Source organism: Gavialis gangeticus, unplaced genomic scaffold, assembly GCF_001723915.1.
Source record: "Gavialis gangeticus isolate Ggan-Ray unplaced genomic scaffold, GavGan_comp1, whole genome shotgun sequence".
Classification (NCBI taxonomy): domain Eukaryota; kingdom Metazoa; phylum Chordata; order Crocodylia; family Gavialidae; genus Gavialis; species Gavialis gangeticus.
In genome coordinates this window covers 15215017-15235280 of record NW_017729022.1, presented here as the reverse complement: position 1 = coordinate 15235280, position 20264 = coordinate 15215017, and the positions used below count along the sequence as shown (strand labels likewise).

At 40.6% G+C, this 20264-nt stretch overlaps 1 protein-coding gene across 1 annotated transcript in view; it reads right to left on the bottom strand.

The window, feature by feature from the left end:
- Positions 1-20264, bottom strand: part of ARID2 (AT-rich interaction domain 2) — a 204165-nt gene that overhangs the window by 63253 nt on the left and 120648 nt on the right. The window contains exons 7-12 of the mRNA XM_019515774.1: positions 11955-12021; positions 11621-11871; positions 10021-10117; positions 9727-9936; positions 9251-9418; positions 993-1068 (exon numbers count right to left, since the gene is read on the bottom strand). Of these exons, the coding sequence (XP_019371319.1) occupies positions 993-1068; positions 9251-9418; positions 9727-9936; positions 10021-10117; positions 11621-11871; positions 11955-12021 (869 nt within the window). The remainder of the gene's footprint in view (positions 1-992; positions 1069-9250; positions 9419-9726; positions 9937-10020; positions 10118-11620; positions 11872-11954; positions 12022-20264) is intronic.

The following is a 20264-nucleotide window of genomic DNA, read 5'->3' as shown; positions in this document are numbered from 1 at the left end:
TGACTGTGTGACGGACTGAATCTGGCCTGTGGGCCAGGGGTTGAGCGCTCCTAGTATGCATCTGACCTACAAAGTACAAAGCTATGGGGTTTTGAAGCATTACGTGGAGTTCGAAAGAAAAAATGGAAGGGTTCCAATAATTGGTGGATTTTGAAGTATTTAAATATAAGCTACTTTTTTCTAAATAATCAAAAACGTCTATGTTAGTCTTTCTACACTGCAGTAACTAAGCAAAGAATCTCTCTGTAGGGCTGAATTAAGCAACCGTGTAGTTTCCTCTGAAATGCTCTTTACTTTACCATCAAGACATCTGCATATAAATGAATATTTGAAGCAACACTATATCTGGATCCATCTTAGGAATTTATTTATACTATATTATAGTTTTTGGAGCGACAAGACTAGATAATTGTATCAAAACAGATTAATACAAAAAGAACTTCAGTGGACATGTAAGAGCTCTAGTTTGGGAAAAATCAACCCAGCTCTACTTGAAGGTTATGAACCAAGTATTTTTTTTGTATAACTGATGAACAACAAACATTATTTTTACCGACAAAAACATTCAAAAAGTTAGTTTTGGGGTGAGAAGCTTTCATGTTCATTTTTTTTCCTTAGGCCTCCCAAGGAGTCTAGATCTAATATTTGAGAAATATTTTTCTATTGCTATAGTAGCACAAGATGAAGCTGATAATACTGATCTACGATTTTACTGCAAGATTTGCTTTGAAATGAAGTTATGGAATTAAGCTATACTCTCAGCAAAGGACAACTAGTTTGCAGGATCATCTGTTACGTGGTGAACATTTTTGGTAGATATTTTTCTTTCAGATTTCTTCAAAGCAATATGACAGAATGTTTTCACTTATATTTTCCATAAAAATGTGACTTCCTAACCCTGAATAGAAACCAGCTAGAAAACTGCCTGACATGAATACAGGCATTTTCCTTTGATTTTCTTCTTATTCAAAAAATATCTGTATAAAACTTACCACTGACATGCAAATTTCTCACTGTCTATTTCTACTATTCCTGGTGGTGGAGCAACATGCTGTGCTGCTCTTGATGCTGTGAAGAATGGAAAAAATATATATGCTGAAACATAATAATTACTTGCAAAATTCAGTGCATGTAAATTACTATTAAATATCTTGTGCAACACAAACAGTACTCTACAATTCAGTACTTAAAAACAAATTTCAAATCAAATTTCTTTTTATATCTTTGAAAGCTTCCCCACAACAAAAGACAGACAAAAGACCCATAATCTATTCTGACAGAATTAAAACGTAAGGATTATTTAATTATGCGTAAGCACAGAAAGCTGCATAGGCATTTAAAGTAAAAAAAATAAATAAATGTATATTTAAAGAATATCCCACTTCCATGTCCTAAAAAGTCCATAGCTTACTGAACAATTCATTTGTTTTAAATCAATTCACATTTAAAGGCATGCCAAGTTGTTTAAAAAATGTGCTGAAGCCTAAGGATCTTCAACACCTATGCTTTTTAGTGACTGGTGTATCTTCATCATTGTAGCTGCTCTGTGTTAGTATAAAACTACTATCTGCACTGGTAGAGCTTACCCTGGTTTGAAACTGGAGATAAACTATTATGGTGCAAGTCACTGTTTACACTGGTATATCATATATATGCTACACATTTGTATAAGTACACTCCACAAATGGCTAAACAGCTCAGAGTGGTAACTCTGTACCAATCTCAAAGTACATGGGGCAGAGGCCTGTATAAGGCTCTCTATGCCACTTAAACATCGTAAATGGGGAAGTGAGTCAAACAGCAGCAAAGGACATCATCTACTTCCTTTAAATACTGATAGAGGTCTCTGCACAAAATGCAGAGGCCAACAGGCCAACATTCTGAAGCAAGGCAGCAGCAGCACAAGGTCTCATTAAAATTGGCACAGAGATTGCAATAATGACTCGTTCAGTTCAAAAGTAGGAAAGGACTATTTCGTGTTCCCACATACCGGGCACGTGTAATTTCTGGAGCCTCAAACCTGTTTGAAGCACTGCAAACCACATGCTGGGCACGTCCGATTGTTTGCCATGCTGCAAATTTGAAACTCCTGGTGTAAAAAAAAAAAACTATAGCAAAAAAAAAAGCGGCATGGCACACTCTAGGTGCATGCACTGGCAAACACGCAGTCTCAGTTTTCCAAGTAAATGCTCTCCTCGCAGCCAGCCAGAGCATCTCCCCTCCTCTAGTCCCATCCCCACCCTTTACTCCAGCACAGGAAGAGTTGGGAGAAGCGGAGAAATGGCAGTTTTCCCAAGCAAGGCAATTTGCCCTACACTTAATTGCATGTGCATGAATGTGTGCAGTGGCAAAAAGTAACAGCACAAATTTGGGTTGCTACTTTTTTTTACCGCTGCAAGCTCATGCGCCTGCATGTGGGGACACACCCACTGGGCACATCCAGATGAGCACACGTGCGTTTCCCCAGGGACAAACAGCAGCAGCACACAGCTGTGGTGAGCGGAAAGTTGCCTGGGTGGGGTAGGGGAGGCTGAGGTCAGCATCTTGGCTGGCCCCAGCATCCTTACCTGGAGTCCTGGGGGCTGCAGTCATGGTGATCCAGCAACAGGGAGCCTGGCTGGCAGCCAGAGTATGGCTACGGCCAGCTGAGTTCTGGTTTCGGGTGGCGTGCACTGCCACTACATGCGCCGCCCCACTTTTTTTAGGCACATTTTCTTTTTCTTACACTGGGATCTCCCGGTATCAGTCCCACCCCCAGTGCAAATTAGCAGTGCTGGGAATGCCTGTATATGCAGCATGTCTGTAGTGCCACATACCGCACGTGTATACTCATCTGGATGCGCCCAGTTCCCACATCCAGATGAGCATAGCTGTGCAGTATGCAGTGGCAAGGAAGCAGCACGGAGGATATTTTTGACCCCTGGAAATCCAGGGGTCGAAAAACCCATTGGGGGGAAAAAAAAAAAAAAGCAGAGCAGCGCACATACGGGCAATACGTGCTGCTCAAAAGCAGAGCCAGGCAGCCCAGAGCTATGCTGTAGGACTGTGCAAAGCTTCTGTTGCCGATTCAATTCAGAGGAGATTTGGTCTGATTCGGTGGCCAAATATCCAAATCCAAATCAAATAATAAGACCCATTAATCTCTCTGAATTGAATCGGAAGCCGCTGATTTGATTTGGAGAGATTTGACGATTCGGCCATAGACAGCTTTATATGTTTTTTCTACATACCTCAAGGTACCAGGCAACTCGTGAACACTGAGATGGTAAAGCAGATGGAGAGTTCCATGGGAGTACGGAGGGTTCCCCAGCGCACTCTGTGGCAGACCCAGAAGTGGACCACAAGCACTTCCAGGTCTGCTGCGGAGCGTGTGGGGGCCTTCTCCCGTGTCAGCTTGGCACACGGTGCCTCCTGGGCCTGGGGGGGGAGAGGGGTCACCCAGGGTGCCCCTGCAGCTAAATCACTGAGTTGGGGAGGGTACAAGGGGTATCCCCCACACAGTCAGCAGCAGATCCAGAACTGGACCAGAAGTACTTCTAGTCCACTTCTGGGTCTGCCGCAGAGTACACTGGCGAACCCTCCACGCTCCCATGGAACTCTCCATCCGCTCCGCCATCTCAGCATTCACGAGCTGCCTGGTACCTTGAGGTATGTAGAAAAAAAACAACAAAAAACCATATAAAGCTGTGTCTATGGCCGAATCACTGATTCTCCGAATCAAAACAGCGATCCGAATCAGTGAATCAAATCACTGTCCCCCGAATCAGGCTGAATCTGAATCTAATACCGCCTGCTTCACACACACCTACAATGCTGTGTCTGCCAGCCAGGCTCTGCATGGCAGAATCATTGCTGCTGCAGCCCTGGGAGGCCCCCAGGTAAGGCTGCTGGCCCCAGCCTCCCATAGCACCCCCAGACTAACTTGCCACAGGCATTCCCCAGGGAAAAGTAGAGGTGGCAAAAGGTGCACCACTGCTAGTCATCCTCAGATAACCAAAAGTCCATGACGTGTGGACGCAGCCAGTGTGCCTATCCTAATAAGTCAAATTCACCCCAGTCCTATATCCCCCTTCACTGCATTATCCAAGCACCTTCCAGTAGTATATACATGACTAGCATCTTTCACATGCAATTCTTTCTCCACTCCTTTCCCCAGCAGAAAAAAATATTTGGAAATTGTTTTTCCTTTACTATTGTTATTTATGTCCAAGTGTTTGATTATATTTATTTTTATTAGTGAAGGTAAGGCTGAAGAAGTACATGTACTTAGGTCTCTGTACTGAGATAAATTACTCAGGTTTAGGGTGGAGAAGAGTAAGTTTCACCCTAACTGCTGAGTGTACATTTACAAATTGGCAGAATACCATTTTTAAAGTTAGAACATAAGGAGATAGAACTTCCATCTAACTTTGATGAATGTAGATGAACAGTGAATAAGGTCCAAGCTTATTCCCTTCCTGGGAATTATTTTTATTGTTAAGTTTAGAAAAAGTCACTTACCTTAGTGTCTGTGAGATCTTAGAAATACACTCTCTGTATGCATTCCATTCCAGATAAGTGGAATGCGTATGAGATAGAAATCTTTTGCCCAGCAGTGTCTGCTGGGGTCATGCCTGAACCACAAGTGCCCTTGCAGAACTCCCACCTTACAGACTATAGAGTCATTACAGCTACTCATTTCTCAGTTTCTTCATCATTACACAATCCTGCTGTCAAACATATCCAGGACTTAGCAGACTAGATATGGATAACTTATTGCAATAATTGTGGCTCTTTGAGACCTAGAGTTCTCTAGAACAAAATATCGCTTTGTAGAAATATGATCCCAGGGCATCTACTCTATATATTTAGTGGTCAGGAGAATACCACTAATTCTGCCTCTATTTTACTCAAATGAGCTTTAACTTGATTGGGTGGCAGTGGAAGAGGTCTCAAGAGAAGAGCAGAAGAGGATCACTTTCTGCTGACAGGCCGAGCAATTTTAAGTTTAGGTCCTGCTCTCTTAGCAGCACAATAGGACCGCACCAATCTAGATTGTTGTTTTTCAGCTGTCACAACTGGAAAAACTAGGAGCTGTATGTGTACAGAAAATGGGAGAGTGGATGGTACTTGATCTTCTCTGACATCCCCAGGAATAGAGAATACCCATAAACTCATAGGACTGGAGCCTGTACAGGCTCATTATAGAATTCCAAAGCGTCTATCATCATACAAAGGAAATACTGAAAATTGTTATGCTCACATGGATGACAGTTACAGTGGGTCAGCAGTCATGAAAAATATAAATACGATCTTGAGTTGCATTAACAGAACAACTGTATGCAAGACCTAGGAGCACTCCACTTGGGACTGGTTAGGCCTCTGCTGGACTTGTCATTCAGTGGGGGGGGGGACTGCATTTTAAGAAGAACATAGAGAAACTGAAGACTATCTGGAGGCTAGCAACAAAAATGATGAAGGGGTAAGAATGTAAAGCACATAAGGAAAGACTGAAGGAACCAAGTCATTAATCTGGGAAGAAAGAAGTGAAGATATTACAGTAGTTTTCAAATAGATGAAAAGGTGTTATTAAAAAGGGAGAAAAATTCTTCTCCTTTGCCACAGAGGACAGGACATGAGAAAACTGGTTTAGAACAGTGGTGCTCAAGCCTCTCTCACAATCACCTTGCTGGGGTCGTTTGACCCCAGTACTCTTTCCTGCCATGGCAGGGGGTCGGACTTGATGATCTGCTCAGGTCCCTTCCGACCCTACTAACTATGAAACAAGAGGCTAAACTTTAACATCAGAAGAGTATATCTAGGGTTGCACAGGAGAGTATTGTTAGAATTCTGCATATGCAGCAAGTGCTCTGAGGTAACCACCAGTCAGTGAGGGCTTTACCCAGACCCTGCACTGACACACACCTCTGGCAGGAGCCACACTGATGTGCCAGTGAGCTCCAGCTGGTGACTGGCCATTCACCTGGGCTTTATGGGTTGCATTCAGCCCGCAGGCCATAGGTTGAAAAACTCCAGTTTAGACTATAGACAAGCAGACTTAAATAAAAGCACTCACGAAAAGCTTCCTAACTGTAAAAATAGCAGGACACTGAAACAAACTGCCTAAGGAAACTGTGGAATCTCTTTCACAGGGAGGTTTCAAGAAGCTGGACAGAGATCTGTCTGGGATATTTCAAGAACTGTGAATCGTGTCTTGGTAAGGGTTGCACTGCATGATATCAAAGTCGCTTCCAACTTCATGATTTTATCAATCCACAGTTCCATGTGGCTTCTGACATGTTACATTTAAGACATGATTAACAGGTTAACTGTGAATTAAATAGTAACCCGGTCACATGTTCAAGTCAATTTAAGGCATGATAATGCAGTAAATGAGCCACAAAAGTGATTCCATGTATAACATGCAGCAAATTTGTAGCTTATTTGTAGAACACCCTAAATCAAACATGTGGTTAGTTGGGGCTAGCCCATGACAGATCCTGAGACACATCCAGCATGGAGCAGCCCTAGGGTTCAGGACACAACTGCTCCCATTGCATGGCAGAAGATGCAACTGTTAGGACTGTAGCTTAGATCCCATCATGCCTTAAATGGAACCTGTGTCAGAGGCCTTGGGCAAAGAAAGAGAGAGCAGCTGAGCTCCATTTCTTGATACCCTTTACTAGTTGTTCATTGTTGTTGCTGTTGAGGCCCTGGGGGCTAGCTACATTTTTACAATATAAAGGATCCAAATGGACATGGGGCCCTAGTTCTAGAATGAGCCACAGACAAGGGTTTTCCATTGCTGACCAAAAGATTCTGACAGTGAACCATATGCTCAAAGAGTGCAATATGTATGGATTCTCTCTCAAGGAAGAACTACTGCTTCAAGAGGACTTTAAAAGGTTAGTAGTGTGTTCCTATATGGAAGATGTTAGATCTTTGAACTTTCTGTATTCAAAAAACTCAAAAGCAGCTTATCTTTAAGTCTCAAATATCTGAAGCTAGACAACATTTTTTCAGCCTTTCACTTAGCTTAAAAAGCTTGCCCAATTTTTGTATACAAAATCTGAAAGAGCAGCCCAAAGTTGGCAAATTTATACCAAAAGATAAACTTCTGAAAAAATTGCAAGTGATGGGATGAGATAACTAAATGTAATTTTAAACGTACTAAGGGGACTGCCTTAAGACAGGCTTGTGTATAAACACATACACCTATGCACGTATTACTGAGTTTTCAGTTTGCAGAGGAAAATCATTGCCCTGTAGACTGCAAGTCTGACTGACAATGGGATTATTCCATCATCCTTCATTGCTTTGGATATTAGCTCCTTCAACACAAACGTCTAAGTAACCTATTCAATACAAGCATTTCAATACAGTCTTCATAGTTGGACCTAAGTGGGTTTTATACCAACACAACTTACTCTGGGAACTTATTAACTAAGCTGCACTTATAAAAATTCCCCTACACCTGCATCAGTCTACCTACATTAATGCAGTAACATCAATGCAATAGTCTTTAAAGAAAACTTGGCCTTAGAAATTCAATCAGTTAACGAAAAGTCAAGATTTCATGGATGGTGATTTTTCTGGCTTGTAAAAAAATCACTGTGAACTAACATTTTTATAAAGGTAGCTTTGAAAGGAAGAGGAACCTGATTAACTGATAAAAAGTTCTGAGTACAGAGGTGATTAGCCTTGTTAGTCTGAAGTCAGGCATAATGCAAGGCAGGATGGTACCTTACAAACTAGCTGGGTCAGAGAAACATGAGCTTTAGGAGACATAAGATGCTATGAAAGGTCACTATTAATGCTTTGAATGGACAATCCATTCATAGCATCTGATGAAGTACATCATCGCCTACAAAAAGCTCACGCCTCTCTAACCCAGCTAGTCTGTAAGGTACCACCCTGCTTTGTTTTATTTTGCATTCTTTAAGATGCTACTCCTTCCTTCTGCCTGAGGTTCTGAGTAGGAAATCTAGCAAATAAGCATCCCTTTAATTCAACAGGGAAAATGAAAAGATACTGAAGGAGAAAAAATATTTTTTTGCTGTGTCTAAACAAGCAAGTACTAAAGTCTTTTGATTTGACTATGACTTGCATGGGTTTTAGTTATTTAGTACAGTTCACATTCATACCCTGAAAGAAATTTCTGAAAACCAACGAAAAGTTGTAAAGGTCTTTAAAGTGTATGCTACTTAAAAATTTCATGGGAAAAAGAAAAATACATGTTAGCTGCTTGCTGGGGAAGGGCTGACTTTTAAAAATAAATTGTGCATGTTTTCAAAAAACCATAACAAGTTGTACTCTAATTGTATGAATCACCCTGAATGTCACTATATTGACATCACACATATCCTTGTGAAAAGCATTGGAACAGACATTTTCCCATTATATTAAATGTCAATTTCTGAGAGGAACTCTTACAGCAGCAGGATATAGTTCTGTGCATCAATTTAAAAGCAAAAATCCTTTTCAAATACTGTGTGTGTCAAAGATAAGCATCTAAGAGAAAAAAATTCTGGCCCTACTGAAGTCTAAGGGAGTTTTGCCACTCACTTCAATGCAAGCAGAATTTCACTCCTAAAATAAAATTACAAAAAATAGTAATCATCATCAGCATACAACATTTTGAAATTGACCTAAAAAATGAATTATTTTTTTCTTCAAGCTTTAAGGGCAGAAGTTGGTTCACGTGACAAATTAAACAGCCTTCAGGAGAAGCTTTTTTTCAGCTTTTCATCTGTAATAATTCCTTTAGCTCCTTCCTCCATTTTTATAGCCTCAACCAGTACTTGAGAACGCTTTTTGAACACTGCCGCCTACCAGCACTTCACAAATAATACAATGCAAAATGTACTTAATACCATCTATGAAGTATAGAAATGATCCATAAGAGATACTTTGCTGACAAGCATAGGTTAATTAAAAAAAAAAATTATGGTTATTTTCATTTAATAAATTTTCAAGATTAACAGCTTTGAAAAAATGTTAAGACTCCATGTTGCTTCACAATGCTCTCATGTAATTACAAGAACTACTCATTTACAAAAACCCCAAAGACTAACTTAATATTCACTTTGTCAGCAACACTTCAAAATGTGTACATCTAAGTTGGTGCATTTAAGCACAAATAAATCACTAAATTATATACAGTACTATAGTTATGTATGTTCACATACACCCTCCCTGCCAGATTGACAATCACACATCCTGTAGAGGAAGTTCTACTGAAATAGAAAGGGTCGTCTGCAACAGTACTAACCTGACACAGCTGTGCCATGGGCCTGGGAGGAAGCATGCTCCACTACCTGCGTCCTGATTTCAGGCACTACTTGGTGGTTGGAGCTTTGATGTTCAACAAGTTTTACAGCAGCAAGGGCATCAGGTCCAAACATCTGGATGTCCATAGAAATCAGACACACTAATGTATCTAAAACATTAAATACAAAACCAACAATGATATGAAAACAAACAGTGAGCTGATTTGTGTTAAGCTGACACTCCCTTTATATAACTACATTGCGTTTTTCTTGGTACAAGGAGACAAGAATTCTGCTGTGCTTTGGATTCTATTTTCAATCCTTCTTGAAGAACAGATTTAAATATGTAAAAAGTACTTGAAGCAATATACACATTACAATCTCACACATTAATTTTTCAAAGCCCTGAACGTGACATTTTGTTAGTTCTTCCTTTATAAACAACAAATCTGATATTTTGTTTTTTATTTTCCCTCACCTATGCTCTTTTCTACTTTAGCAATCTTTGTGCAGGCCACTTCTCCCATTTCTGTGAGCATATAAAGCACCTCAAGTGCTGAGATTACAAGCAGAACATCTGGTAAAGTGAGATGACATATTATTTCTTTGTAGGATTCTTGATCCACATATTCACAAATTAAAACACCATTATCTTCAGCTTTACAAAGATTCCCCAAGATTTCCATGCCTGTAAAACATATAAAATAGCTTTAATCAGTCAAAACTATTATCTCACTATTTTCAAAAACAGACAGACAGTCTGAGTCCTTACCTCTCATTTTTAAAAACCTATCCCTTGACATCAGGCATTTTGTAACAGTGTGAAACATAAGATGGGTAGTTTTGAAATCAACTGGATCCAACAGAAGCTGGTAAGACAAAGAAACCCAACATTATTTACACTGCATTCTACGCTGTATCCATGGTCACAATCGTTCAGATTATTAAATCTGTAAATCAAATGCAATTCTCAAAAATCTTTACTGTGCAATATTTGTTGGAACTGGATCTCACTTCTATGAATAAGACAAGCTGTGTTTTCAGTGCCTATTTTTTTTTAATTGCAGTTCCTTTTTTCTATTTTAAGGTAATGGAAGGTAGCATGCTACACTCTTGACATACAAACCTCCCTTTTTTCATTCTTGTATTTAGAGACAGGAGAAAATTTTAATTTCTGGGTCATCATCTACATAGATATGAATATCTTATAGAGTTCTGTAAAACAGCAGCACTTGACAAAGGGCATATGGTAGAATTTTATTTACCCTTCCTATACAGCACCTAGCATCATGGGCCCATAGTCCATAACTAGAGATCCTAAATGCTACAAATAATACAATAACTCTCCCCAAAATCTCATACTCCATGGCAGAGCAGATATTCATGGAAACACAAGATAGTCAAACTTCTATTCATAGATGACCACTGCACTGTTTTCTTTCTTATTATTTCTCACTGCACAATTTAAAGACGTATGAAATATCCTAACATATTTTATCTGTGGTGTATAATGCTATAATACAAATTCAGCTGGCATGTTACTATTTCCTCTTATATTTAAATTCTCAGAAAAAGATTCCCTCTCTGAAGATAGGTTTGATATATCCAAGTGTATGTGAACTCACTAAATTCTTCTTGGTCTCATACGTCATCTATACATGTGCTCTGGGGGAGGGGTGGTGCTTTATATTAGAGTGGCTCCAGAAGCCGCTTTAATTAAAGCACCGGGAGCATTTCGTATACCAGCATCCCCGTGCCCCAAAATGGTAGCAGGGGTGCTTTATCTAAAGCACGCTCCATGAGCTTTAGATTAAGCACTCCCGTTGCCATTTTGAAATGCAGGGATGCTGATACACTGGATGCGGAAGCTGGCCAGAGCGTGGTAATTCCCACGCTCCAACAGACTCAATTAATCAAGTCTGCTCTGATGCACTGTAATTAAAGTGTGTCGGAGCAGACTCTGCACTTGTGTATAGGCACCCATAATGACCATTACCATGAGCAGTATTTTAGTGTCTACTATCAATTACAAATATTATTGTATTATTTTATAAAAGTAATGAATTATAACTTGCATGAATATTTTTAATATCTAACGTCACTCAATTACATTTTCCTTCTATACTATGGGAATTCAATTCAAATTCCTTCACTAGGATGTTTTTCAGACAAACTGGGGAGTCTGCTCTGTATCTTACGGGTAGCCACTGCATTCCATTTAAGTCTTCTGGTTTGAAACTGCAAAAGCATTATTCACCATTTTTTTTTTTTCAAAATCACAAGAAAAAAGTTAAGAAAATCCAGCTGATTAATTATTGAAGTAGTAACTTCTCCAAGTGATATTTTAATTTTTACAAAATGAAACTCCTTACCTCTGCTGCAATATTTCCTAGTGTGTCAAGTCCCAGCTGTCTCAGAGATATAAAATGACTATGAGCAGAGAGCAGCAGAAACCGAAGACAAGTGCGATTAGCTGCCAAAAGTTTAACATTTCCCTCCTCAAAGGAAAGATTTCTCAAAATCACTGCAATCTGAAGTACCCGCTGCCCTTCTATATCATTAATGCCCAACTTGCGAGGTGGGTGAAATAAGGATTCCCATATCCATTCTTCTGATGGAATATCTACAAAAAAAAGCATTAACTTGAGACATTCTTTTTCCATATTTACTAAAACTCATCTAATCAGTTTATTCAAGATATCTCACCTTGAGATTTGTTTCGGTCAGAAATGAGGTCACGTACTTCGTTATCCTCAACAATATCCTTCCAAAACTGAAAACAGAATAAAAAATTATACTGTATTTCTAAAGGGTGATGCTTTAACACTATTTGTTTTACATCCATTACTTTAAAATGCTTTAAAATGGATAATAATATCCCTTAAAAAGAATCTCTTTCATTCACACTTGTTATGACTGCATCTTACAGACTAACTACTGGTACAATCTTTACTCATAAGAAATAAAACCTAAGTTGTCTGACGTACTATAGCTGCTTTAATGAACACTTCTTTCTGCCCTCCCAATGCAGCAAAGGCTCACCATCCACACCAACCAGATCTGTAAACTATTCTTTTTTTGAACTAGTAGTAGTATTCTTTTTACATGTAGAGAAAGGTGGTGCTAATAATACATATAAAATTTGTCTCTAGATTATTATAAATGAAGGGACACCAAAGATAAGTATAGTTCATTCTCCTATACTTTACAAGTTTAATCATAACAGCAGAGAAACTGGGACTACATGCCAGTGTGGAAAAAATGCTAATATTGAAGTAATGAAAAAACATTACAAAGCATATCAAAACATCTGGGAATTCCACCATATAGGAATTCAACGTACTTTAAAAATTTAAGATCTGTTCTACAAACTATTGCCATGTGGCTACTCTCACTGGTCAGGATTAAACACAACATCAAGGCTTTGCACAATCAGGCTCAGAAATGGATGAAAATATACAGGGTTTACTTTACACACTCTTGAAATACAGCCACAGAATAAAACAATGGAAACAGTTTTTGCACAAGAAATGAAGATTATTACTGCCAGCTAAATGATAAGAGCAATTTTTGGAACACAAAATGTAATTAACTAAACCAGATACCATGGTACTGAAGTTGAAACCCCTACTCTCTTGAGAACATTATTGTATGTTACATTTATCTAAATTATAACATCCTTGAAGAAGGAACTGTATCTTTACTTGGCAATATACCGCCTCCAAACATCCATGCTGGAGACTTTGACAAAGTAAGGGTTATTACCTTTTACTTGAGTATCTTTGAACTGTTAAAAATCAGACACAGGTCTGTCTGTCTCTACTGCTTTGGAACAAACAGGAACAGAAGTGTGAACATGAAGATAAATCTTCTGGAGAACAGGTTTTGTGCTGCATATATTCACTTTGAGCTAGCTGGTTCCCTTTTAAGAAGAGATTGAGACATTCAAGGAACAGATTTTTGTGATCAGTTTTAAAGATGTGTGGAAAGAAAAAAGACTGTCCTGAATTTAATTTTTCAATACAATCTTGCCTTTATGGCACTTCACTTTCGGACCGTGATGAAGGTAAATTTGCAAATTTCATTCCAGACAAAAAAAGAAAATCTTAGAACCATGTCATAGACTTTGTCCTTTAATCATGCTCACGTTTAAAAAGATAAACACTGAATAGATGCCCTAAAATGGCAAACTTCTACCTCAACTCAAGTCTCTTTGAAAAGATTGAAACTGTAATGACAAGTTGCAGTTGTTATTAGTTATATGTAAGAATATAAAAACTGCCATTTACAAGCAACCCCCGCTTAATGCTATTTTGCTATAAGCGCTCATTTTGCATTGATACCCAATTCCACTTAGCACTCAGTGAGTTTCGTTATAACGTTCACAAGGCATCGTACAGCTGGCATTGAAACTGACACTAATTCTGACAGCCCTGATTCTGGTGATTTGGGTGACTTTAGGAAGTGATTTTGGTGGCTTTAGAAAAGTGAAAATGAAAGGTGGTTTAGCTTAGCGTTTAGTTTCACTTAATGCTCAGTTTTTCAGGAACCAATTGAGCACTAAGCAGGGGGTGCCTGTACTGGGTCAGACTGTAGGTCCATCTTGCAGAGTATCCCATGTCACAGTGACAGACAGTAGATGCTGAAAAGGAGAGTGAACAGGGTATGACCAGGATTTTTCCCATAGTTTCTCTCCCACTTGCAGCCTCCAGTACATATTAGTCTAGGAAGTTCTGATTCAGAGGCTGTACTGCTAACTCCCATGCTCAATAGCTACTGATACACCTTTCCTCCAAGAATTTGTCCAATGTTTTTGAATAAGCCTTCTGAAGTGTCAGCTTCCACAACATATTGTGGCAATGAGTTCTAATCTTTAATTACAAGCTGTGTGAAAAAGAAATCCCTATTTACTTTCTCTTCACCATTTAGTATTTTGTAAGTCCTTATGTCTCCTCAAGTGTGTCTCTTCTAAACTGAATAGGCCTAGCCTTTTTAGTCTCTCCTCATATGGAATCCCCTCCATACAACTATTCATCCTTGTTGCTCTTTTCTGTATCTTCTCTAGTTCGCCTACTATATTTATTTGATTACAAGATGAGGTTTTCCCTCCCAGTTGGCAAGGGGGGAAAAATGCCCTCGCCTTATAATCGCATACAAGGAAATCTCCCTAAATACATTGTCCATCATGAAACTGCTACCAAAAGCAGGATGTGCTCCTGTGAAGTTGATTAAATGCAGTCAACACTGACCATGACTATAAAATGCATGACACCCATTGGGCAAATATGCTGATGTGAACCTTTTGTGTGTGTGGCCCTAAAAAAAACAATCCAAACCAGGCAGGTGTTCCTTCTGCAGGAAATTGGAACCAGGACTGAAGGTGCTGCAATACCAGGCTAGCACCAAGAGGGCCAGAACCAGCCCTGACACCCTCCCCTTGGTGCCAAAAGTTTAATTTATTAGAAAATATCAAAATTCAAAATGACCAAGTTCAAAGCACAAGGAAATACAGAAAAACCCAAGCAGAGGGCTACACAGTAGAGGATGAGGGTAGGGATGGGAATACAACTTAAGTTACCTAAGAAACATGCAGCCAACTAAACTCAGGGTGGAGAAGGGGGATGGAGAAGGGGAGGGAGGGGGTGTGACTCTTACAAAAGAGAGAATATAGAGGAGACCCTGCACAACAACACCACATTGTAATAGGAAGAAGGTTCAGAAAAGACATACAGTTACAAATAACAAGCAGGATACAATTGCTGGGGTGGGGAAGAGTCCAGAATTAAAAGTCCTTGGAGGAAATTCAGTGCTGCAGGGGAGTGGGTAGGGGGAGGTGGGAGTGGGAGGGGAGGGTTCAAGTGGTTCCCTCTGTGTAGCTTCCAGCCAGCAGTCTGGTGGGATCCACATACTGGTGCTATCCACGTGTTTTACACAGACGTCCTTCAACCACTGAGGCTCTGCATCAGCTTGGCGTACTGGCAGGATACACCGCAGGTGCGCAGGACACTCTCAATGCTGAGGTCACATGCCCTCAGCAGCCCGACTATTAGCACCTCAACTGTCATGTTGTATCCCCAGCAGCTGGTATTCCTCTTGTTTTCACACCTCAAACAAAGCTTGCCACTGGATCTCGAACAGGTGGTGACATCTACCATCACCACGCTCTTGCTGTCCTCGTTGGTCACAACGATGTCCGGGCACAGCTGGCTCTTACAGCCAGGAATGGTGTAGTTGACAGACTTGGTCCTTATTGTGGCACAGTTGATAAGCTCTGGAGTGCGGCTTGCATACAGTATATGGGGGAGAGTCTCATAGCCATAGCATCAGCACCTCCTGTTGTAGTACCCGTACTGGACAGCACCATTGAGCGCTAGGCAGTTGAGGTGGCTGTGGTGGATGAAGTGCCAGTCAACAAACTGCATGAAGCTCCTGCTGGCCATGAAATGGTTGCTTGTGTCACGTTTGAGGTGAACTTGAAGACACTGCTCTTGTCAGGTTTCGCCCTCAGGTTCCCAGCATAGTTTGCTCACATGACATCCTTCAGGAACCTCTCTAGGAGGGTCACGGCAATGTGGCTGGTGTTAGGGGCTGGGAGCAGTGAGATTTCCAGCTCCGGGTGCTCGTTGGTCCAAGTCCAGTTGCAGCTGATGCGCTTTTCGAGATGGTACATGGTGTTGAGGGCTCAACTCCACAGCGAGACAAAGTCCCCACTGTCTCAGTTGAACTCTTCTTCCAGTAAGCTGCTCAGGAAGGTGGCCAGGTCGCATTGGGTGGGCTGCCTTGTGATCCTCTTGTGGGCAGTCTCCATCAGGGTGCTGGTGACAATGCTGTTCATCATCTTGTCTGGGCAGGTCAGGAGGTGGTAGACATGAATGACCAACCACAATGTTGCAGAGGTCACCCATGCGGGGCAAATTAGCACCACCCTGCTGATGTGAGACATACAGGACCTTGTTGTTGGTCCACAGCTGTAGGTACAGCCACTTCTCTTCAGTAGCTGCTGTATCTTGATGTCCACCTTCTTGATGGGGATCTTGGGAGCCGCTGAGCTCCTCAGGACAAACGCGATGCAGGAGATGAAAAAAGTGTTTACCACATTTATCTTCTGTCAGGGGCCAGGAGAGACGAGTCCAGCTTCTGGGCATCCTGCACGATCCTACAAATGGTCTCCTCCACTGTCTGCTTCACCCAGTCTCCAGTGGGAGTCCCCAGGTTGACTCAGCTCTCTCTGTGTCTCAGGCACCTCATCTGCTTTCCTTGGATGGTGATGACGGAGTCCAGGACAGTGTTTTACTTCCTGCAGTCGAAGTGCAGGGAGGTGCAGTTAGTGGTGTTGAAGTGGAGTCCCATCCACTCAACCACCTTGGAGCTGACATTCAACATACTCTGCAGTGGCTTGGCATCACCAGCAAGGAGGACCAAGTTGTCCACGTAGACCAGAATGCTCAGCTTACGCCCATAGAGATCAAGAACACTAAGGCTTCCCACAACTGCTCAGTTTGACCCTAGCCAAAAAGGTACTAAGATGCTGATGGGAACTTACCACAAGGATTGTTTAGTATAGCAAATCTGAATAAGACATATGGTACTGCCCATTAAGCACAATCCCCCTCACCACCAATTCTTTTTCAAGTCATGGTGAGCCACTACACTGCATACACTCTGACTTCCTTGTCACTCCCACAGCTGAACTGTTCCTTTCTTTCCCATTTCCAATAATTCCTGTTTCTTCATCAGCCTTAAATGCTATGAAAGCATCACAAAATGGGGGCCCCAAACAGTCCACCCACAATCCCTCTGTCAGCACTTCTCTCAGCCTGGCACACATATCCCACCCTCTATGAGGTGAAGCTGGACCAGGTCTCATGTTAAGAACCCTAGTTTCAGCTGTTAGTCAGGGGCTAATTAGCACATGGATCCTTTGCAGGAGGTAACTGGAGTACACACATATACTGAGCAGTGCTGAGCTGTGAGGTCACCATGGCTTGAAATGCTGTTGGGCTGGTCCCCACCAGAGTCAATGAACCGTGGAGTAAATCACAAGCCTTTGGCTTTGGACTAATATCATGCACAGTTTGTGTTTTCTCTAAACTCTCTCACACAGGAGCACATGTGTGTAGGTGTATGGTGCATTTACTGTAAGGGGGATGATCATGCTGTAAATGTAGATGTGTGTTTTGGACTGTCAAGTGAACTATGTTAGTCATGAGACAGGTATGTGTGTGTGCATATGTAAACTTTTTTTTTTTTGTGAAAAATATGTTTGTACTGTCTCTAAGTAGGTACCAGTGCTGCTCAAGTGTGTTTATGGAGTACCTGTGCTAAAACTTGCAGCAGTTTAAAAAAAAAAGTAATATGCATTAATTCTGGGATGCATTAAATGTATGAGTACTATATGCAAATTACTATGGCTACATTTATTTCAAGGCCAGTTTTTTCAAATTTGTTCCTCACTTCCATGTGCTCAGGGAGAGCAGGGTCTGACAGTAAGAACGGGAAAAAGGGGCTACCAGGGGAAAAAGTTGGGGAGAAGCAGCAAACAAAAGGGCTACCTGCCCCCCAGATTTAAATTTTCCCTGCTGTAGCAGTGGGAAGAGGACAAATTCAAGGCAAATCTCCAATGATTAGATTCTATACCTGAAAAATTATAACGAGTGTATACATTTTCAACATACAGAATCCAATTACTGAGAGGTTGGCTAATAATCAGGGACATTTTTTATTTGAGTAAATATGGTATATCATTTTTGAGATTTGTGGGAACCAAAACGGGGTGAAGTATTCAAGGTGTGGACGCACCATGAATTTATAAAATGGCATTACATTACTTTCTGTTTTGTTTATAATTCTCTTCTGGATAAATCCTAACATTTTGCTTGCCTTATTGATGGCTGTTGAGCACCAAGCTGATGTTTTTAGCAAACTGTTCAAAATGACTCCAAGATCTCTTTCCTGTGTGGCAACAACTAATATAGAACCCATTATAATGTAGGTATAGTTTGGATTATTTTTGCCTATGGGCATCAGTTTACCCTTATCTATACTGAATTTCATCTGCCCTTTAGTTGCCCATTTGGTCAATAGCGCCAGATCCCCATGTGGTTCCTCACAACCTGCCTTGGTCTTTACCAGCATGAATCTACAACTTTGGGCAAAAGCATTGTATTACAGTTCCAAGACACCTGCTATTCTAACTCTCCAACAATATACCACTGGCCTCTTTCAACATACAGGCTAGTAGTCCAGATAAAAATACTTTCAGATTTAAAAACTGTGTACATCTCATGCTATCTAGTAATCTGAAGTCAAAGAGAGTAGTCTGTTGCACCTAAAAAGCCATAACATTTTACAACCTTGACTTTCACATTACAAAAAAGCAAGGTCAGTACTGACTTTCAGCTGAAAATGTGCTTCCAGTGCTTCATAGCTCAAAGTAACCTGAAACTGATTTGAAGTGGTGTGTTAGTGTCTCTGTTCAAACAGTATTGCCAATGTTGTTTCTGACCTAAATGTTTAGAAATGGGAAGCCCACAAGACCCAAAATCTTGGGATGTGTCTAGCTAGTAATAAAGTTGGGGTTAAAATGGAAGTAGCTATACATTCACTGTTCAGTTGTGCAAGCTTCTGTATAGAAAAAGGTTTTACACATGGATCATTTTGGTTTAATCTATTCCATATAGATTTAAACTAATCAACAGTAAGACGGTTGTACAATCAACATACAGATAGTTGTGCGACTACTCTTTTATCAATTAAACTAAACTTATTTAAAATCACATATTAAAATTCTCAGTGTATAGAAAAAACAAGACTGTTGCTCAAAATTACATTTTTTCTCATTCTATTCAGGAAGCGGAAATTCCTCCTACCAAATAAACCTTTTAGTTTACTGGGCAGGATATTCCGTTTTATAGGCATCAGGCATGTGTATTTTGATTCACATGGTTTTAATTAAGGTTTGTAAAGCTGTTCTGAAGATGAAAAGCACTACTGAGTCTAAGCAAATATGTGATTTACCTTGGTCCCCTTTTCTAATGAATCTAATCTTTATCAATTATACTCTGAAGGCTAGGATTTGCATCCTTCTATACTACCTTTCTTCTGAGGAAGTCAATGAGCTTACAAATATTAGTTACGCTTCAAAAACACTTCTGTGAAGAAAAGAAATCTGTGTACAATTATTGCACACAATGACTGTGCCAGGAATCTGAGTTTTGGGATCAGGATAGTTTATGGGGCTTGTGACAGACTTTGGAAAATTAGTATTAGACTAATAATTGTTTTGGATCTACGCAAAATGTACTTTCGATTAAGACAACAGAGAAAATATAGCGAATGATTAGGCAGAAACAGTTCCAAAAGGGTTTGACCCAGACCTATCAGGTTTAAGAAATGGAAAATGTCATGGATGTACTCCTAATTCATAATTTCTAAATATATTACATGTATTGTGTTTGTGAACCCTGGTCTAGTCTAGACATGGCTAGAAACAGGACAGTCAAGGAAGTTGCAAGTCTCCTTTGCTGCCATTCAGCAGACACACTGACAACAAAGCAGAGAAATCACAGAAATAACCACTTCTTACACTCCAGATGTTCAAGCAAACAAGCAAAGCATAGAGACTAGGGCTGAGAAAAGCTTCCGTCAGCAGAGATTCAGCTCGATTTAGTGGACGAATCTCTGAATCTGAATCAAATCAGAGGACCCTTTAATCTCTCCAAATAGAATCAGAACCCTCCGAATCGATTTTGGAGAGAATTGGAAAGATTTGGAGATTTGGACATAGAGACAGCTTTAAATGTTTTTCTGTATACCTGTAGGTAGCAGGAACTTGTGAATGCTGCAATGTTGGGGTGCACTGAGCATCCCACAAGAGTGCAGGAGGCTCCCCAGCACGCCTGGCAGCAGACCTGGAAGTGGACAAGAAGTACTTCTGGTTCCACTTCTGAGTCTGCCGAGAAGCACAATGGGCCCCCTCCCCAGCTCAGCAATTGGTGCCTCCTAGGTTTGGGGGGG